General features: G+C 54.9%; 3 protein-coding genes across 4 annotated transcripts in view; 2 read left to right on the forward strand and 1 right to left on the reverse strand.

The window, feature by feature from the left end:
* LOC145527546 (uncharacterized) overlaps nucleotides 1-21,716 on the reverse strand; it is a 131,263-nt gene that overhangs the window by 81,979 nt on the left and 27,568 nt on the right.
* On the forward strand, nucleotides 194-4,130 carry LOC145527514 (uncharacterized). Its single transcript, XM_081545608.1, has 3 exons — nucleotides 194-378; nucleotides 778-1,090; nucleotides 1,342-4,130. The coding sequence occupies exons 1-3, from the start codon at nucleotides 244-246 to the stop codon at nucleotides 1,968-1,970; spliced, it is 1,077 nt and encodes a 358-aa protein (XP_081401734.1). The 5' UTR covers nucleotides 194-243; the 3' UTR covers nucleotides 1,971-4,130.
* Nucleotides 7,820-21,716, forward strand: part of LOC145527590 (uncharacterized) — a 123,839-nt gene continuing 109,942 nt past the window's right edge. The window contains exons 1-3 of one of the 3 annotated variants that reach the window (XM_081545707.1): nucleotides 7,820-8,005; nucleotides 16,031-16,343; nucleotides 16,595-17,247. In XM_081545707.1, the coding sequence (XP_081401833.1) occupies nucleotides 7,871-8,005; nucleotides 16,031-16,343; nucleotides 16,595-16,869 (723 nt within the window). In that variant the 5' untranslated portion in view covers nucleotides 7,820-7,870 and the 3' untranslated portion in view covers nucleotides 16,870-17,247. Of the gene's footprint in view, nucleotides 8,006-15,455; nucleotides 15,632-16,030; nucleotides 16,344-16,594; nucleotides 17,248-21,716 lie in introns of those variants that run through there. The other 2 variants (XM_081545706.1, XM_081545705.1) reach the window with 2 other exon arrangements.

Consider the following 21,716-nt stretch of genomic DNA (forward strand, 5'->3'; position numbering starts at 1 on the left):
AGGCCTCCCCAGGGCTGTGGGCTGGGCCGTGTGGGTGTCATTGTGCCTGCACATGGCCTAAGGGGGGTGGTCGAGCAGTCAGAAACCCAGAGATTCCCTTGGGAAGTTTTGAGGAAGGGACCTCAGCACGAACCCCAGGAAATGATGTCACCTGCCGGCAACAGAACCCAACAGAACCCGCAATCCGGGTATCCAGGCCTCCAGAGCGGAGAGGAGCCCCCAGCCAGATCACTTGCTGCCAAGATGTTCTGCTGTTTGCCCCTGCCCAGAGGCCGGGGCCTCAGGAGAGCTCACAGGCAGTGTGCGTGGGCACCCTGTCGACGTTGGCTCAGGACACCCCCGAGAGGCCTCTGGCCCTTTGCCCGGAGAAACAGAAAGGTAACACGGGGAGCCCCAGGCCGGGCCAGGCCACCTCTCCCATGCCACCCGGAAACACCGGGTCCTTTGCCTGTGTGTGGGGATGCGGGTTTCTCGGGCTGTGTCTCCCTCAAGGAAGCCCAGGCGGATGTGGGGTCAGAAGCCTGTGGACAAGTTGTGCCCACACCCCAGGGGAGAGCAGGCTGGGCGGGATGGGGAGAGTGTGGGCAGCGCCGACCGGCCAGGCTGACCTCACACCCTCAGATGGGTCTCTTTCCTCCCGGGTGGGGATCTGAGCAGACACACGTCTCTGACCCTTCTGGGAAGAGAAGTTCGAGCAGGCAGAAGCAGCGGCTCCACTGGCCAGGCCCAGCTCGGAAAACTCCCAGCATGGCTGGCTGACGGTCACTGTCGTTGCAGAGCTTCCCACGTGATGAGGCCGAGGACGGGGACACCCCATCCAGCTCCCAGAGGGAGGGGTCGGAGCACCACCCGCCCGCCCGTGAGGCCCAGTGCAGGCTCCAGGTCAGCGTGCCCACGGAGGCATCAGCCCCACCGGGGGAGACGCGGAGGTGGGGAAGGCCTGCTGCCGAGACACCGCCCAGGATACAGCCGGCGGCCCAGTCTGAGGCTTCCACGGAGCTCAGCACACCCGGCTCCGACCCAGAGTCCAGAGAACCCCGGCCTCTGAGGCACCAGGAGGACCTGGAGCCCAGCACGCCACAGCACAGAGGTGAGGACGCTGGGGCTGGTGCACGGGAGTGTGTGGGGAGGGGTGCTGAGCTACACAGGGACGAGTCCTCGAAAGCTGCTGCTGGGCCTGCAGCAAGCGCTGGCCTCACACCCCCCGCCCCCCATCTTGCACACTTCAGTCCCAAAAGACATCTGACGCTGGGTATTCTTTGGGAACCTCTTGGAAGGTTTCTGTCCCGGGGTACGCACATGCCAAGGCTGGCCTGTGGGCAAACTTTGCTTCTCCCCCAGCTCTAGCACTGGCCTCCAACTGGAACCAGGCTCCACTTCCCAGACCTGTCCCCACACAGGTGGTGGCTCCAGGTGCAGGACCCAGGGATCCACCGAGGGCAGATGGAGAAGCGAGACTTGCCCTCGCAGAGACACCAGGCCAGCTGGGTACTGGCCAGCACACCGGGCAGATCGGATCTCCGTGCCTGCAGGACCCCCAGCCCCAGGCACTGATGTCCCACCCCCTCAGCGAGAACCTCCACCTCCACGTGCACCTCTACCTGCTCGGGCTTTGGCAAGAGAACCCGAGGCAGAGGAAGAGTCACCGCCTCGGCAGGGAGAGCCTGCCCTGGCTCCCGCGCAACACCCAGACGCCCACGATGACTCACCCAGCCCTGCAGGGAGAAAGAGCCCCCGCTCTGGACAGAGACCCAGAGCCCTTACCGGAAACACCACGTCCAGGGGAGCGGTCGGCTCTGCAGCCTCCATCCCTGTCTGCTCACCGTGGATGCCGGCAACTCGGTCTGCCCCCAGGGGACATGGAGTTCCTTTCCCCTGAACTGCTTTGCATGTGGTTTGTTTCCACCTTTCTGGTGATGTTTTATTTTTTGTATGGTTTCCTGTATTTTTGTTGGTTAAGTTGGGATTAGTAAACTTTTTCATCATTGTTGCAATCTGGGAACACTGTTGTGTAACTCTGGTGATACTGTGTTACCATCACCACTTTGTAGTTTCAGACCCGTTCCATCTTTATGCCCCACCCCCCAACAAAGCCTGGATTCAAGGCAAGCACGCCCTGTTCATCCCTCCCCCCGATCCTGAACACAATTTCATCTTTTCTTTCTGCATTCCTTCCTATATTCTTGGTGTCCCCAATCAGTGACTCTCAGCGAAATGACTGAAGGAGTGTTTTTCGGACTCTCCACCTACTGTAAGACTCCATTGGAGAGTTCTCATTTTTATGTCATTTGAACTAGCCTTTGATAGCTGAAAGGACGGTGTACGTCCTTTCAAGATACCATGTGCCAAACGAAGCCCTTTTGGCAACTGCCATCATTATCTCCAGGCAGGCATTGCTGTTTGAAGGGTGACATCTCAGCCAGAAGGCAGAGGCTGAGCTCCTCTTGTTGCACCAGCTCCCAAAAGAAGCCAAGAAAGGGAGCTGGAACAACAAACCACCCCCATGCCCAGGAAAGCGTTCTTCATGACAGAAGGCTAGAAAATGACCCAACATCCTTGTGGCCCAGAACCACTCTAGAAAATCACTGTTCCATAAAAAAGAGAAACACATGGGAAGTTCCAAGGAGAGGCAATGCCCATGGCCAGTGTACTTGAGAGACGGCCTGACCGCTCCGGGGAAGACACGCACCGACGGAACCCCTTGGGAAACAGCAGTGATAGTCCTCACCGTCGTAAGGGTTTCCTCTGGGGACAACCTGCCCTGGGCACCACACGAGGGAGCAGACCGGCTTCTCTTCCTCTGCCCCCACACCATTCACTCATGAAGGCAGCTCAGGTGTTCTCATGCCCTGCCTGCCTGCCTGCCTGGCTCATCCGTGAGCTGTGACCACCTCCAGGCTAGGACTCCACCTTTTCCTCTCTGTGTACCGTGAATCTGCACACAGTGGGCTTTCAGAACCTTAGGAGACTTGAGCCATTCCCGCTCGAGCCAGAACCCTCCCCAGGAAGGAAAACAGCTGTGGAGTCATTTTGGCCCCAGCACTGGTTCCGAAAGCCTGGCGGCTCCTACAGCCTCTACGGTGTGAAGAGGGAGGTCCCTTTTGACAGAGCTTTCCGGCTCTCAGATCTAAGCTGTTGTTTCACTGTCAGCTGTGTCTCTTCCGTTGCAGCCAGGTGGGCCACGCTGCTCCAAAGGAGCTCACAAGCTGAGTTTCAAGGGAGGACAGGGATGGCTACAACGTGCTGCAAACTGAGTGAGGGTCCCCACAATCCTCAGCAAAGGTCTGTGGTGTGCAAGTGGGGAGTAGAGGGCCCCCAAGTTCCAAAGGAAGGGAGGTAGTCGGGAGCTAAAGCCCTTGGCTGCTGTGGTAGCAGCTGCAGATGGCAGCCCGTCCACAGTGCACTTCAAATGAGGTCATATGAGCGGGACTCTGGAAATGGCTCCGAAATCGAGAGAAAGGGGTCAGGGTATGTGGGAATCCGGCGGGGGTGGGGGGTGGATGAAGGAAGGTGTCCCTCCTCTCTCCAGTGCAATTTGGTTTGGTGAGTCTCAAAGCTACCAGATGGCACTTCCCAAGTCAGGCCCCCGCAGGAATCAGGGTGGGCTGCCTGCCTCGGGCCCTGCCACAGGGACAAGCCACACCAGTGGCCTCCCTGAGCTCCAATGGCCGGATCTGGGGGGTTCTGTCTGGGTGCACACCTCCTTGCTGTGGCCAAGTTCCCCCCTTCTCTGAGCACCAGCTTCATCCTCTCGAATGAGGACATCAATTGCTACCTTGGCACGTTACTCTCTTCATCCTGTGAAGACTCATTAGGCTTATCCTACAATTACTAGCTGGCCCGAAGAGATATCTCCTGAATCCAGCTTAAGCTGGAGTCTCCCAGGCTCATCTGGCATGTCTTCCCTGAAGTCTGCCAAAACCCACACCCTTGCATTTCCAGGGACTCCCCTTAGCCAGCTGGGCAGAAAACCCAGCATGCTTCAAACAAGCTGACAGACAAGCGGGAGAGGACTCACGGGCAGACGGCTTCCCTCAGGTCTCGGGTGGAGCTCTGGGACCACAGCAGCAACGGGCCATCCCAGCCCCTGGGCTCAGCAGCGCCCTCATTCTCAGGCCGGCGGCTCTGCCCTGAGGGGAGCAGGAACGTCACCAACTGCCGCAGGCGGACCTCAAGCCCCTCCCACTGCTGGAGCCTGACCTCCCCCGGCCCCACCCCTTCCCCTACCCCAGCAGGACGAGAGCTCGTCTTCCCCTGGCTTCCAACGTGAGGCCCGGCCCTGGGCCCCGATTGGGCACTGCCCCAGCCCGGAGCCAATCACAGTGGCCAGGGAGGTGGAACGCACCGATTGGCCAGGGCCAGGTCATGTGACCATACTCCCCAGGAAACTCAAAGATTACCAAGGTTCTCTAAGAAACTAATGAACAAAATTATCCACTAAAGGCAAACCATAATTTTTAATGAGGCCAATGTCACAGAAAAAAAAAATGCTCCACAATAAACTGCTCAAGGAAGCTACTAAATAAACTTTCAGAAAAGTTTAGTAGTTTTTTTTTTTTTTTAAATAGGGTGACGGAGAGCTATACCTTTCCCATCTATGTGAATTTAGGTTTAAACTAGATTTCCCTTGGCTATTATATAAGACAAAAAAACCCACATCACCCACTTTCACTCCCCCCCACCCCCAAAATGTGTTTTAATCTATTGAATTTTTGTGTCCTCAGTTGTGTCTGATTCACGGCAACTCACCAACTCTACACAGCCAGGCTCTTCCGTCCATGGAATTCAGGGCAATTTTTTCTGTCCCAGTAAATGCCCACCCTGGGTGATCCAAAGGCAAGGGCTCCGAGGCTCCTGAGAGACTAACTCCTTTCAGCTGAGCACAGAGCTGGCTCCTCACTGGGATGCCTGTGGCCTGGGGCTCCCAGAGGGGAGAGCAGCACTCGCCCCACCGTGTGGTCACTGCTGGAAGTGCAGGCTGCTCCTCACTCCCCCTTGACAGTGTCCCTGAGGGCAGAACAGTGTGAATCGAATCAAGGTGGAAATGCAAACTCCAATGCAACCAACCTTCCCACAAGATCTCCAAAACCACTCAGGAACAGGGAATTGGAAACTGCAGGGGATGACATGAATGGAGATGGAGACTTGACACCTTACACCGAGTTCACTTCCAGTTATCCCTAGACAAACTTTCCATGAAAACTTGTCACAAATCTAGAAGAACAATGAGCAGAAACCGGACACGTGCTTTGAGTCTTCACACACAAAACTAAAAGGCAGTCCACAAAAAAAACCCAGAGAATACAGTGGACTTTGCAAAATCAAAGATATCTACTGTGGGAAAGACCTCATTACAAAAGCAAAAGACAGGTCATACATCGCGAGACGAATGAGTGGAAACACAAAGCTTATCAAGGATGTGTCTCCAAACAGACAAAGAACGCCAACACAACAAGCCTGTGAAAACTAGGGAAAGGTCTGAAGGGACACCAGACGGAGGAAGACACACACAGAGTATCCCGGATGATGTCCAGCACTGAGGGCCTGAAGAAACAACAGTCTAGTTGCACCCCCTCAGGCCTGTGTGACCGTGGATGAGGCCTCTGTTTCCCGGTGGCTCTGAGACATGGACAGGGAGGAAGGGGAAGAGAAGTCACTTGCATTTCTAATACTCACAGCAAAGTCTTCCAATGAGAAGGGAATTATCACCCCCACTGACAATGCCATTCACTGAAGTGATATCCACGAGTCCATCTACCCCAGAAGGGAAGGATGGACCTGTTCTCACAAAACGGCGAGAGATGGAAGGAGGAAGATCAAGCCCACACCAATCACTGGAAAGAGAAGCTGTGCTCAGGGCTTGAAAGAATTCCTACTGGGAAAATCATGTCACAGCCCCACATGGCAATCCACAGCTTCCATGCTATTCCTCCCAAAATGCCAATGCATTTTCGCACCGAACAAAGAATTGCAAAAGGGGTACGGAAACAGAAAAGAGCCTACATTGTCAATACAATCCGACGAAAAAGCCCCGATACGGACATCCAAGGTTGTGTGAAAGGAAATTAGACGACCAAACTAGGATCCTCAGGAGAGTATCGGAGAAGGCAATGGCGACCCACTCCAGTACTCTTGCCTGGAAAATGTCCTGGACGGAGGAGCCTGGTAGGCTACAGGCCATGGGGTCTTGCAGAGTCAGACACGACTGAAGTGACTTAGCCGCAGCAGCAGCAGCAGGACAGTATGCTATTGGGAATACAACAACACACACAGATCCAGATCGATGGAATAAAGTTGAGGGTCCAGAAACAAACCCCAGCATCCATGGTCAACTCATCTCTGACACAGACGGTGAGAATATCCAAATGGGAACAAGAAAGCCTCTTCAATCAATGTCCATGGGAAAACCAGACAGCTACATCTGAAGAACGCTATTGGGTTTGATCTCATACCACCTCAATATCGGGGAAAAACCTCACCCTAAAGACTGATGTCATGAGATAGCTAGAAAGAAGCGTAGGTCAAAGGCTCCTTAACATCAGAGTCTCCTTGCCATTTGCTGGGCGGAGGTCGAAATGGGTCTCTTCAAGTAAGGGAAAGAGGTAAACGAAGTACACCACTGGGTTTCCATCCAATGGAACCTATTCACAACAGAGAGGCTAAGCATTCACAAATGCAAAAGATAGGAAACGGAACACGAGAGACTCCTTGCAAGTGGTGTATCTGAGAAGGGGTTCATATGGAAAGAGACGAAGAATGCACAGCACTCAGATTCCAAGAAACACCACCACCACCCTTGACCCTTCCCCCATGACCAACTCTGACCTAAAGCCTTTCTCTCCCTCTAACCTATCCCTAAAACATAACCCTCATCTAATCATATACATGTGCATCCCTAGCATCCATCCATCCATCCACACACGAGAGAGAAAGAGGAAGACACAGACGGAATTGAGAAAGGAAAAGAGAGGGACACAGCCAGAGAGAGACACGGAACCAAAGAGAGGAAAGGAGTCGATGGTCCAGACTATTCCTCAATCTGTCTCGAAGGTAGAAGCAATGACAGCGCCCTTCCACCCCAGAAGGGGGAAAAGGACGGAAGGTTTGGAGAGGAAAAGACAAGAACGCAGGGAGCCATTAGAAGCTCAGCCACCCGCAGAAGCCGAGCTGGGACCCTTGAACAGAATCTCAATGGAAACAGAGGACCAGAAAGTTGGCTACTCTTTTCTATAAGAGAGGGAGACCTTCGAGTCTTCCTTTCGGTCCTCCAACTTGGATGCGGGGTCTCAAAACAGTCAGGAGGGGGAGTGCCTTTTCCTGGGTTCCACGGCGCATCCAGGCCTCGTTCTGCCCCATTCTGTGCTGTGTCAGCCCTGGATGGAATCTTTCTTTCTGAAGTCTCAGCGCACGAGCTCCACGTGATATCGGCCCCAGGTGGAAAGGCATGGAGCTGCTCGTAGGCCGACAGACCTAGGAAGCAGATGGGAGAATGACCCCCACTCTGCAGATGGAGAGACTGGGGCAACCCTGAGGGGCATATGCTTGTCCAGGGCCACACCACTTATGAGAAGAAGGAGCCTGGTCTGAGAGCAGCATGGTCCTCGGAGCTCAGGCCCTGGCTGAACCCAGGCCTCCCCAGGGCTGTGGGCTGGGCCGTGTGGGTGTCATTGTGCCTGCACATGGCCTAAGGGGGGTGGTCGAGCAGTCAGAAACCCAGAGATTCCCTTGGGAAGTTTTGAGGAAGGGACCTCAGCACGAACCCCAGGAAATGATGTCACCTGCCGGCAACAGAACCCAACAGAACCCGCAATCCGGGTATCCAGGCCTCCAGAGCGGAGAGGAGCCCCCAGCCGGATCACTTGCTGCCAAGATGTTCTGCTGTTTGCCCCTGCCCAGAGGCCGGGGCCTCAGGAGAGCTCACAGGCAGTGTGAGTGGGCACCCTGTCGACGTTGGCTCAGGACACCCCCGAGAGGCCTCTGGCCCTTTGCCCGGAGAAACAGAAAGGTAACACGGGGAGCCCCAGGCCGGGCCAGGCCACCTCTCCCATGCCACCCGGAAACACCGGGTCCTTTGCCTGTGTGTGGGGATGCGGGTTTCTCGGGCTGTGTCTCCCTCAAGGAAGCCCAGGCGGATGTGGGGTCAGAAGCCTGTGGACAAGTTGTGCCCACACCCCAGGGGAGAGCAGGCTGGGCGGGATGGGGAGAGTGTGGGCAGCGCCGACCGGCCAGGCTGACCTCACACCCTCAGATGGGTCTCTTTCCTCCCGGGTGGGGATCTGAGCAGACACACGTCTCTGACCCTTCTGGGAAGAGAAGTTCGAGCATGCAGAAGCAGCGGCTCCACTGGCCAGGCCCAGCTCGGAAAACTCCCAGCATGGCTGGCTGACGGTCACTGTCGTTGCAGAGCTTCCCACGTGATGAGGCCGAGGACGGGGACACCCCATCCAGCTCCCAGAGGGAGGGGTCGGAGCACCACCCGCCCGCCCGTGAGGCCCAGTGCAGGCTCCAGGTCAGCGTGCCCACGGAGGCATCAGCCCCACCGGGGGAGACGCGGAGGTGGGGAAGGCCTGCTGCCGAGACACCGCCCAGGATACAGCCGGCGGCCCAGTCTGAGGCTTCCACGGAGCTCAGCACACCCGGCTCCGACCCAGAGTCCAGAGAACCCCGGCCTCTGAGGCACCAGGAGGACCTGGAGCCCAGCACGCCACAGCACAGAGGTGAGGACGCTGGGGCTGGTGCACGGGAGTGTGTGGGGAGGGGTGCTGAGCTACACAGGGACGAGTCCTCGAAAGCTGCTGCTGGGCCTGCAGCAAGCGCTGGCCTCACACCCCCCGCCCCCCATCTTGCACACTTCAGTCCCAAAAGACATCTGACGCTGGGTATTCTTTGGGAACCTCTTGGAAGGTTTCTGTCCCGGGGTACGCACATGCCAAGGCTGGCCTGTGGGCAAACTTTGCTTCTCCCCCAGCTCTAGCACTGGCCTCCAACTGGAACCAGGCTCCACTTCCCAGACCTGTCCCCACACAGGTGGTGGCTCCAGGTGCAGGACCCAGGGATCCACCGAGGGCAGATGGAGAAGCGAGACTTGCCCTCGCAGAGACACCAGGCCAGCTGGGTACTGGCCAGCACACCGGGCAGATCGGATCTCCGTGCCTGCAGGACCCCCAGCCCCAGGCACTGATGTCCCACCCCCTCAGCGAGAACCTCCACCTCCACGTGCACCTCTACCTGCTCGGGCTTTGGCAAGAGAACCCGAGGCAGAGGAAGAGTCACCGCCTCGGCAGGGAGAGCCTGCCCTGGCTCCCGCGCAACACCCAGACGCCCACGATGACTCACCCAGCCCTGCAGGGAGAAAGAGCCCCCGCTCTGGACAGAGACCCAGAGCCCTTACCGGAAACACCACGTCCAGGGGAGCGGTCGGCTCTGCAGCCTCCATCCCTGTCTGCTCACCGTGGATGCCGGCAACTCGGTCTGCCCCCAGGGGACATGGAGTTCCTTTCCCCTGAACTGCTTTGCATGTGGTTTGTTTCCACCTTTCTGGTGATGTTTTATTTTTTGTATGGTTTCCTGTATTTTTGTTGGTTAAGTTGGGATTAGTAAACTTTTTCATCATTGTTGCAATCTGGGAACACTGTTGTGTAACTCTGGTGATACTGTGTTACCATCACCACTTTGTAGTTTCAGACCCGTTCCATCTTTATGCCCCACCCCCCAACAAAGCCTGGATTCAAGGCAAGCACGCCCTGTTCATCCCTCCCCCCGATCCTGAACACAATTTCATCTTTTCTTTCTGCATTCCTTCCTATATTCTTGGTGTCCCCAATCAGTGACTCTCAGCGAAATGACTGAAGGAGTGTTTTTCGGACTCTCCACCTACTGTAAGACTCCATTGGAGAGTTCTCATTTTTATGTCATTTGAACTAGCCTTTGATAGCTGAAAGGACGGTGTACGTCCTTTCAAGATACCATGTGCCAAACGAAGCCCTTTTGGCAACTGCCATCATTATCTCCAGGCAGGCATTGCTGTTTGAAGGGTGACATCTCAGCCAGAAGGCAGAGGCTGAGCTCCTCTTGTTGCACCAGCTCCCAAAAGAAGCCAAGAAAGGGAGCTGGAACAACAAACCACCCCCATGCCCAGGAAAGCGTTCTTCATGACAGAAGGCTAGAAAATGACCCAACATCCTTGTGGCCCAGAACCACTCTAGAAAATCACTGTTCCATAAAAAAGAGAAACACATGGGAAGTTCCAAGGAGAGGCAATGCCCATGGCCAGTGTACTTGAGAGACGGCCTGACCGCTCCGGGGAAGACACGCACCGACGGAACCCCTTGGGAAACAGCAGTGATAGTCCTCACCGTCGTAAGGGTTTCCTCTGGGGACAACCTGCCCTGGGCACCACACGAGGGAGCAGACCGGCTTCTCTTCCTCTGCCCCCACACCATTCACTCATGAAGGCAGCTCAGGTGTTCTCATGCCCTGCCTGCCTGCCTGCCTGGCTCATCCGTGAGCTGTGACCACCTCCAGGCTAGGACTCCACCTTTTCCTCTCTGTGTACCGTGAATCTGCACACAGTGGGCTTTCAGAACCTTAGGAGACTTGAGCCATTCCCGCTCGAGCCAGAACCCTCCCCAGGAAGGAAAACAGCTGTGGAGTCATTTTGGCCCCAGCACTGGTTCCGAAAGCCTGGCGGCTCCTACAGCCTCTACGGTGTGAAGAGGGAGGTCCCTTTTGACAGAGCTTTCCGGCTCTCAGATCTAAGCTGTTGTTTCACTGTCAGCTGTGTCTCTTCCGTTGCAGCCAGGTGGGCCACGCTGCTCCAAAGGAGCTCACAAGCTGAGTTTCAAGGGAGGACAGGGATGGCTACAACGTGCTGCAAACTGAGTGAGGGTCCCCACAATCCTCAGCAAAGGTCTGTGGTGTGCAAGTGGGGAGTAGAGGGCCCCCAAGTTCCAAAGGAAGGGAGGTAGTCGGGAGCTAAAGCCCTTGGCTGCTGTGGTAGCAGCTGCAGATGGCAGCCCGTCCACAGTGCACTTCAAATGAGGTCATATGAGCGGGACTCTGGAAATGGCTCCGAAATCGAGAGAAAGGGGTCAGGGTATGTGGGAATCCGGCGGGGGTGGGGGGTGGATGAAGGAAGGTGTCCCTCCTCTCTCCAGTGCAATTTGGTTTGGTGAGTCTCAAAGCTACCAGATGGCACTTCCCAAGTCAGGCCCCCGCAGGAATCAGGGTGGGCTGCCTGCCTCGGGCCCTGCCACAGGGACAAGCCACACCAGTGGCCTCCCTGAGCTCCAATGGCCGGATCTGGGGGGTTCTGTCTGGGTGCACACCTCCTTGCTGTGGCCAAGTTCCCCCCTTCTCTGAGCACCAGCTTCATCCTCTCGAATGAGGACATCAATTGCTACCTTGGCACGTTACTCTCTTCATCCTGTGAAGACTCATTAGGCTTATCCTACAATTACTAGCTGGCCCGAAGAGATATCTCCTGAATCCAGCTTAAGCTGGAGTCTCCCAGGCTCATCTGGCATGTCTTCCCTGAAGTCTGCCAAAACCCACACCCTTGCATTTCCAGGGACTCCCCTTAGCCAGCTGGGCAGAAAACCCAGCATGCTTCAAACAAGCTGACAGACAAGCGGGAGAGGACTCACGGGCAGACGGCTTCCCTCAGGTCTCGGGTGGAGCTCTGGGACCACAGCAGCAACGGGCCATCCCAGCCCCTGGGCTCAGCAGCGCCCTCATTCTCAGGCCGGCGGCTCTGCCCTGAGGGGAGCAGGAACGTCACCAACTGCCGCAGGCGGACCTCAAGCCCCTCCCACTGCTGGAGCCTGACCTCCCCCGGCCCCACCCCTTCCCCTACCCCAGCAGGACGAGAGCTCGTCTTCCCCTGGCTTCCAACGTGAGGCCCGGCCCTGGGCCCCGATTGGGCACTGCCCCAGCCCGGAGCCAATCACAGTGGCCAGGGAGGTGGAACGCACCGATTGGCCAGGGCCAGGTCATGTGACCATACTCCCCAGGAAACTCAAAGATTACCAAGGTTCTCTAAGAAACCAATGAACAAAATTATCCACTAAAGGCAAACCATAATTTTTAATGAGGCCAATGTCACAGAAAAAAAAAATGCTCCACAATAAACTGCTCAAGGAAGCTACTAAATAAACTTTCAGAAAAGTTTAGTAGTTTTTTTTTTTTTTAAATAGGGTGACGGAGAGCTATACCTTTCCCATCTATGTGAATTTAGGTTTAAACTAGATTTCCCTTGGCTATTATATAAGACAAAAAAACCCACATCACCCACTTTCACTCCCCCCCACCCCCAAAATGTGTTTTAATCTATTGAATTTTTGTGTCCTCAGTTGTGTCTGATTCACGGCAACTCACCAACTCTACACAGCCAGGCTCTTCCGTCCATGGAATTCAGGGCAATTTTTTCTGTCCCAGTAAATGCCCACCCTGGGTGATCCAAAGGCAAGGGCTCCGAGGCTCCTGAGAGACTAACTCCTTTCAGCTGAGCACAGAGCTGGCTCCTCACTGGGATGCCTGTGGCCTGGGGCTCCCAGAGGGGAGAGCAGCACTCGCCCCACCGTGTGGTCACTGCTGGAAGTGCAGGCTGCTCCTCACTCCCCCTTGACAGTGTCCCTGAGGGCAGAACAGTGTGAATCGAATCAAGGTGGAAATGCAAACTCCAATGCAACCAACCTTCCCACAAGATCTCCAAAACCACTCAGGAACAGGGAATTGGAAACTGCAGGGGATGACATGAATGGAGATGGAGACTTGACACCTTACACCGAGTTCACTTCCAGTTATCCCTAGACAAACTTTCCATGAAAACTTGTCACAAATCTAGAAGAACAATGAGCAGAAACCGGACACGTGCTTTGAGTCTTCACACACAAAACTAAAAGGCAGTCCACAAAAAAAACCCAGAGAATACAGTGGACTTTGCAAAATCAAAGATATCTACTGTGGGAAAGACCTCATTACAAAAGCAAAAGACAGGTCATACATCGCGAGACGAATGAGTGGAAACACAAAGCTTATCAAGGATGTGTCTCCAAACAGACAAAGAACGCCAACACAACAAGCCTGTGAAAACTAGGGAAAGGTCTGAAGGGACACCAGACGGAGGAAGACACACACAGAGTATCCCGGATGATGTCCAGCACTGAGGGCCTGAAGAAACAACAGTCTAGTTGCACCCCCTCAGGCCTGTGTGACCGTGGATGAGGCCTCTGTTTCCCGGTGGCTCTGAGACATGGACAGGGAGGAAGGGGAAGAGAAGTCACTTGCATTTCTAATACTCACAGCAAAGTCTTCCAATGAGAAGGGAATTATCACCCCCACTGACAATGCCATTCACTGAAGTGATATCCACGAGTCCATCTACCCCAGAAGGGAAGGATGGACCTGTTCTCACAAAACGGCGAGAGATGGAAGGAGGAAGATCAAGCCCACACCAATCACTGGAAAGAGAAGCTGTGCTCAGGGCTTGAAAGAATTCCTACTGGGAAAATCATGTCACAGCCCCACATGGCAATCCACAGCTTCCATGCTATTCCTCCCAAAATGCCAATGCATTTTCGCACCGAACAAAGAATTGCAAAAGGGGTACGGAAACAGAAAAGAGCCTACATTGTCAATACAATCCGACGAAAAAGCCCCGATACGGACATCCAAGGTTGTGTGAAAGGAAATTAGACGACCAAACTAGGATCCTCAGGAGAGTATCGGAGAAGGCAATGGCGACCCACTCCAGTACTCTTGCCTGGAAAATGTCCTGGACGGAGGAGCCTGGTAGGCTACAGGCCATGGGGTCTTGCAGAGTCAGACACGACTGAAGTGACTTAGCCGCAGCAGCAGCAGCAGGACAGTATGCTATTGGGAATACAACAACACACACAGATCCAGATCGATGGAATAAAGTTGAGGGTCCAGAAACAAACCCCAGCATCCATGGTCAACTCATCTCTGACACAGACGGTGAGAATATCCAAATGGGAACAAGAAAGCCTCTTCAATCAATGTCCATGGGAAAACCAGACAGCTACATCTGAAGAACGCTATTGGGTTTGATCTCATACCACCTCAATATCGGGGAAAAACCTCACCCTAAAGACTGATGTCATGAGATAGCTAGAAAGAAGCGTAGGTCAAAGGCTCCTTAACATCAGAGTCTCCTTGCCATTTGCTGGGCGGAGGTCGAAATGGGTCTCTTCAAGTAAGGGAAAGAGGTAAACGAAGTACACCACTGGGTTTCCATCCAATGGAACCTATTCACAACAGAGAGGCTAAGCATTCACAAATGCAAAAGATAGGAAACGGAACACGAGAGACTCCTTGCAAGTGGTGTATCTGAGAAGGGGTTCATATGGAAAGAGACGAAGAATGCACAGCACTCAGATTCCAAGAAACACCACCACCACCCTTGACCCTTCCCCCATGACCAACTCTGACCTAAAGCCTTTCTCTCCCTCTAACCTATCCCTAAAACATAACCCTCATCTAATCATATACATGTGCATCCCTAGCATCCATCCATCCATCCACACACGAGAGAGAAAGAGGAAGACACAGACGGAATTGAGAAAGGAAAAGAGAGGGACACAGCCAGAGAGAGACACGGAACCAAAGAGAGGAAAGGAGTCGATGGTCCAGACTTTTCCTCAATCTGTCTCGAAGGTAGAAGCAATGACAGCGCCCTTCCACCCCAGAAGGGGGAAAAGGACGGAAGGTTTGGAGAGGAAAAGACAAGAACGCAGGGAGCCATTAGAAGCTCAGCCACCCGCAGAAGCCGAGCTGGGACCCTTGAACAGAATCTCAATGGAAACAGAGGACCAGAAAGTTGGCTACTCTTTTCTATAAGAGAGGGAGACCTTCGAGTCTTCCTTTCGGTCCTCCAACTTGGATGCGGGGTCTCAAAACAGTCAGGAGGGGGAGTGCCTTTTCCTGGGTTCCACGGCGCATCCAGGCCTCGTTCTGCCCCATTCTGTGCTGTGTCAGCCCTGGATGGAATCTTTCTTTCTGAAGTCTCAGCGCACGAGCTCCACGTGATATCGGCCCCAGGTGGAAAGGCATGGAGCTGCTCGTAGGCCGACAGACCTAGGAAGCAGATGGGAGAATGACCCCCACTCTGCAGATGGAGAGACTGGGGCAACCCTGAGGGGCATATGCTTGTCCAGGGCCACACCACTTATGAGAAGAAGGAGCCTGGTCTGAGAGCAGCATGGTCCTCGGAGCTCAGGCCCTGGCTGAACCCAGGCCTCCCCAGGGCTGTGGGCTGGGCCGTGTGGGTGTCATTGTGCCTGCACATGGCCTAAGGGGGGTGGTCGAGCAGTCAGAAACCCAGAGATTCCCTTGGGAAGTTTTGAGGAAGGGACCTCAGCACGAACCCCAGGAAATGATGTCACCTGCCGGCAACAGAACCCAACAGAACCCGCAATCCGGGTATCCAGGCCTCCAGAGCGGAGAGGAGCCCCCAGCCAGATCACTTGCTGCCAAGATGTTCTGCTGTTTGCCCCTGCCCAGAGGCCGGGGCCTCAGGAGAGCTCACAGGCAGTGTGCGTGGGCACCCTGTCGACGTTGGCTCAGGACACCCCCGAGAGGCCTCTGGCCCTTTGCCCGGAGAAACAGAAAGGTAACACGGGGAGCCCCAGGCCGGGCCAGGCCACCTCTCCCATGCCACCCGGAAACACCGGGTCCTTTGCCTGTGTGTGGGGATGCGGGTTTCTCGGGCTGTGTCTCCCTCAAGGAAGCCCAGGCGGATGTGGGGTCAGAAGCCTGTGGACAAGTTGTGCCCACACCCCAGGGGAGAGCAGGCTGGGCGGGATGGGGAGAGTGTGGGCAGCGCCGACCGGCCAGGCTGACCTCACACCCTCAGATGGGTCTCTTTCCTCCCGGGTGGGGATCTGAGCAGACACACGTCTCTGACCCTTCTGGGAAGAGAAGTTCGAGCAGGCAGAAGCAGCGGCTCCACTGGCCAGGCCCAGCTCGGAAAACTCCCAGCATGGCTGGCTGACGGTCACTGTCGTTGCAGAGCTTCCCACGTGATGAGGCCGAGGACGGGGACACCCCATCCAGCTCCCAGAGGGAGGGGTCGGAGCACCACCCGCCCGCCCGTGAGGCCCAGTGCAGGCTCCAGGTCAGCGTGCCCACGGAGGCATCAGCCCCACCGGGGGAGACGCGGAGGTGGGGAAGGCCTGCTGCCGAGACACCGCCCAGGATACAGCCGGCGGCCCAGTCTGAGGCTTCCACGGAGCTCAGCACACCCGGCTCCGACCCAGAGTCCAGAGAACCCCGGCCTCTGAGGCACCAGGAGGACCTGGAGCCCAGCACGCCACAGCACAGAGGTGAGGACGCTGGGGCTGGTGCACGGGAGTGTGTGGGGAGGGGTGCTGAGCTACACAGGGACGAGTCCTCGAAAGCTGCTGCTGGGCCTGCAGCAAGCGCTGGCCTCACACCCCCCGCCCCCCATCTTGCACACTTCAGTCCCAAAAGACATCTGACGCTGGGTATTCTTTGGGAACCTCTTGGAAGGTTTCTGTCCCGGGGTACGCACATGCCAAGGCTGGCCTGTGGGCAAACTTTGCTTCTCCCCCAGCTCTAGCACTGGCCTCCAACTGGAACCAGGCTCCACTTCCCAGACCTGTCCCCACACAGGTGGTGGCTCCAGGTGCAGGACCCAGGGATCCACCGAGGGCAGATGGAGAAGCGAGACTTGCCCTCGCAGAGACACCAGGCCAGCTGGGTACTGGCCAGCACACCGGGCAGATCGGATCTCCGTGCCTGCAGGACCCCCAGCCCCAGGCACTGATGTCCCACCCCCTCAGCGAGAACCTCCACCTCCACGTGCACCTCTACCTGCTCGGGCTTTAGCAAGAGAACCCGAGGCAGAGGAAGAGTCACCGCCTCGGCAGGGAGAGCCTGCCCTGGCTCCCGCGCAACACCCAGACGCCCACGATGACTCACCCAGCCCTGCAGGGAGAAAGAGCCCCCGCTCTGGACAGAGACCCAGAGCCCTTACCGGAAACACCACGTCCAGGGGAGCGGTCGGCTCTGCAGCCTCCATCCCTGTCTGCTCACCGTGGATGCCGGCAACTCGGTCTGCCCCCAGGGGACATGGAGTTCCTTTCCCCTGAACTGCTTTGCATGTGGTTTGTTTCCACCTTTCTGGTGATGTTTTATTTTTTGTATGGTTTCCTGTATTTTTGTTGGTTAAGTTGGGATTAGTAAACTGTTTCATCATTGTTGCAATCTGGGAACACTGTTGTGTAACTCTGGTGATACTGTGTTACCATCACCACTTTGTAGTTTCAGACCCGTTCCATCTTTATGCCCCACCCCCCAACAAAGCCTGGATTCAAGGCAAGCACGCCCTGTTCATCCCTCCCCCCGATCCTGAACACAATTTCATCTTTTCTTTCTGCATTCCTTCCTATATTCTTGGTGTCCCCAATCAATGACTCTCAGCGAAATGACTGAAGGAGTGTTTTTCGGACTCTCCACCTACTGTAAGACTCCATTGGAGAGTTCTCATTTTTATGTCATTTGAACTAGCCTTTGATAGCTGAAAGGACGGTGTACGTCCTTTCAAGATACCATGTGCCAAACGAAGCCCTTTTGGCAACTGCCATCATTATCTCCAGGCAGGCATTGCTGTTTGAAGGGTGACATCTCAGCCAGAAGGCAGAGGCTGAGCTCCTCTTGTTGCACCAGCTCCCAAAAGAAGCCAAGAAAGGGAGCTGGAACAACAAACCACCCCCATGCCCAGGAAAGCGTTCTTCATGACAGAAGGCTAGAAAATGACCCAACATCCTTGTGGCCCAGAACCACTCTAGAAAATCACTGTTCCATAAAAAAGAGAAACACATGGGAAGTTCCAAGGAGAGGCAATGCCCATGGCCAGTGTACTTGAGAGACGGCCTGACCGCTCCGGGGAAGACACGCACCGACGGAACCCCTTGGGAAACAGCAGTGATAGTCCTCACCGTCGTAAGGGTTTCCTCTGGGGACAACCTGCCCTGGGCACCACACGAGGGAGCAGACCGGCTTCTCTTCCTCTGCCCCCACACCATTCACTCATGAAGGCAGCTCAGGTGTTCTCATGCCCTGCCTGCCTGCCTGCCTGGCTCATCCGTGAGCTGTGACCACCTCCAGGCTAGGACTCCACCTTTTCCTCTCTGTGTACCGTGAATCTGCACACAGTGGGCTTTCAGAACCTTAGGAGACTTGAGCCATTCCCGCTCGAGCCAGAACCCTCCCCAGGAAGGAAAACAGCTGTGGAGTCATTTTGGCCCCAGCACTGGTTCCGAAAGCCTGGCGGCTCCTACAGCCTCTACGGTGTGAAGAGGGAGGTCCCTTTTGACAGAGCTTTCCGGCTCTCAGATCTAAGCTGTTGTTTCACTGTCAGCTGTGTCTCTTCCGTTGCAGCCAGGTGGGCCACGCTGCTCCAAAGGAGCTCACAAGCTGAGTTTCAAGGGAGGACAGGGATGGCTACAACGTGCTGCAAACTGAGTGAGGGTCCCCACAATCCTCAGCAAAGGTCTGTGGTGTGCAAGTGGGGAGTAGAGGGCCCCCAAGTTCCAAAGGAAGGGAGGTAGTCGGGAGCTAAAGCCCTTGGCTGCTGTGGTAGCAGCTGCAGATGGCAGCCCGTCCACAGTGCACTTCAAATGAGGTCATATGAGCGGGACTCTGGAAATGGCTCCGAAATCGAGAGAAAGGGGTCAGGGTATGTGGGAATCCGGCGGGGGTGGGGGGTGGATGAAGGAAGGTGTCCCTCCTCTCTCCAGTGCAATTTGGTTTGGTGAGTCTCAAAGCTACCAGATGGCACTTCCCAAGTCAGGCCCCCGCAGGAATCAGGGTGGGCTGCCTGCCTCGGGCCCTGCCACAGGGACAAGCCACACCAGTGGCCTCCCTGAGCTCCAATGGCCGGATCTGGGGGGTTCTGTCTGGGTGCACACCTCCTTGCTGTGGCCAAGTTCCCCCCTTCTCTGAGCACCAGCTTCATCCTCTCGAATGAGGACATCAATTGCTACCTTGGCACGTTACTCTCTTCATCCTGTGAAGACTCATTAGGCTTATCCTACAATTACTAGCTGGCCCGAAGAGATATCTCCTGAATCCAGCTTAAGCTGGAGTCTCCCAGGCTCATCTGGCATGTCTTCCCTGAAGTCTGCCAAAACCCACACCCTTGCATTTCCAGGGACTCCCCTTAGCCAGCTGGGCAGAAAACCCAGCATGCTTCAAACAAGCTGACAGACAAGCGGGAGAGGACTCACGGGCAGACGGCTTCCCTCAGGTCTCGGGTGGAGCTCTGGGACCACAGCAGCAACGGGCCATCCCAGGCCCTGGGCTCAGCAGCGCCCTCATTCTCAGGCCGGCGGCTCTGCCCTGAGGGGAGCAGGAACGTCACCAACTGCCGCAGGCGGACCTCAAGCCCCTCCCACTGCTGGAGCCTGACCTCCCCCGGCCCCACCCCTTCCCCTACCCCAGCAGGACGAGAGCTCGTCTTCCCCTGGCTTCCAACGTGAGGCCCGGCCCTGGGCCCCGATTGGGCACTGCCCCAGCCCGGAGCCAATCACAGTGGCCAGGGAGGTGGAACGCACCGATTGGCCAGGGCCAGGTCATGTGACCATACTCCCCAGGAAACTCAAAGATTACCAAGGTTCTCTAAGAAACCAATGAACAAAATTATCCACTAAAGGCAAACCATAATTTTTAATGAGGCCAATGTCACAGAAAAAAAAAAATGCTCCACAATAAACTGCTCAAGGAAGCTACTAAATAAACTTTCAGAAAAGTTTAGTAGTTTTTTTTTTTTTTTAAATAGGGTGACGGAGAGCTATACCTTTCCCATCTATGTGAATTTAGGTTTAAACTAGATTTCCCTTGGCTATTATATAAGACAAAAAAACCCACATCACCCACTTTCACTCCCCCCCACCCCCAAAATGTGTTTTAATCTATTGAATTTTTGTGTCCTCAGTTGTGTCTGATTCACGGCAACTCACCAACTCTACACAGCCAGGCTCTTCCGTCCATGGAATTCAGGGCAATTTTTTCTGTCCCAGTAAATGCCCACCCTGGGTGATCCAAAGGCAAGGGCTCCGAGGCTCCTGAGAGACTAACTCCTTTCAGCTGAGCACAGAGCTGGCTCCTCACTGGGATGCCTGTGGCCTGGGGCTCCCAGAGGGGAGAGCAGCACTCGCCCCACCGTGTGGTCACTGCTGGAAGTGCAGGCTGCTCCTCACTCCCCCTTGACAGTGTCCCTGAGGGCAGAACAGTGTGAATCGAATCAAGGTGGAAATGCAAACTCCAATGCAACCAACCTTCCCACAAGATCTCCAAAACCACTCAGGAACAGGGAATTGGAAACTGCAGGGGATGACATGAATGGAGATGGAGACTTGACACCTTACACCGAGTTCACTTCCAGTTATCCCTAGACAAACTTTCCATGAAAACTTGTCACAAATCTAGAAGAACAATGAGCAGAAACCGGACACGTGCTTTGAGTCTTCACACACAAAACTAAAAGGCAGTCCACAAAAAAAACCCAGAGAATACAGTGGACTTTGCAAAATCAAAGATATCTACTGTGGGAAAGACCTCATTACAAAAGCAAAAGACAGGTCATACATCGCGAGACGAATGAGTGGAAACACAAAGCTTATCAAGGATGTGTCTCCAAACAGACAAAGAACGCCAACACAACAAGCCTGTGAAAACTAGGGAAAGGTCTGAAGGGACACCAGACGGAGGAAGACACACACAGAGTATCCCGGATGATGTCCAGCACTGAGGGCCTGAAGAAACAACAGTCTAGTTGCACCCCCTCAGGCCTGTGTGACCGTGGATGAGGCCTCTGTTTCCCGGTGGCTCTGAGACATGGACAGGGAGGAAGGGGAAGAGAAGTCACTTGCATTTCTAATACTCACAGCAAAGTCTTCCAATGAGAAGGGAATTATCACCCCCACTGACAATGCCATTCACTGAAGTGATATCCACGAGTCCATCTACCCCAGAAGGGAAGGATGGACCTGTTCTCACAAAACGGCGAGAGATGGAAGGAGGAAGATCAAGCCCACACCAATCACTGGAAAGAGAAGCTGTGCTCAGGGCTTGAAAGAATTCCTACTGGGAAAATCATGTCACAGCCCCACATGGCAATCCACAGCTTCCATGCTATTCCTCCCAAAATGCCAATGCATTTTCGCACCGAACAAAGAATTGCAAAAGGGGTACGGAAACAGAAAAGAGCCTACATTGTCAATACAATCCGACGAAAAAGCCCCGATACGGACATCCAAGGTTGTGTGAAAGGAAATTAGACGACCAAACTAGGATCCTCAGGAGAGTATCGGAGAAGGCAATGGCGACCCACTCCAGTACTCTTGCCTGGAAAATGTCCTGGACGGAGTTGCCTGGTAGGCTACAGGCCATGGGGTCTTGCAGAGTCAGACACGACTGAAGTGACTTAGCCGCAGCAGCAGCAGCAGGACAGTATGCTATTGGGAATACAACAACACACACAGATCCAGATCGATGGAATAAAGTTGAGGGTCCAGAAACAAACCCCAGCATCCATGGTCAACTCATCTCTGACACAGACGGTGAGAATATCCAAATGGGAACAAGAAAGCCTCTTCAATCAATGTCCATGGGAAAACCAGACAGCTACATCTGAAGAACGCTATTGGGTTTGATCTCATACCACCTCAATA

Source organism: Giraffa tippelskirchi, chromosome 11, assembly GCF_054371585.1.
Source record: "Giraffa tippelskirchi isolate mGirTip1 chromosome 11, T2T-mGirTip1v1.2.pri, whole genome shotgun sequence".
Lineage (NCBI taxonomy): Eukaryota > Metazoa > Chordata > Mammalia > Artiodactyla > Giraffidae > Giraffa > Giraffa tippelskirchi.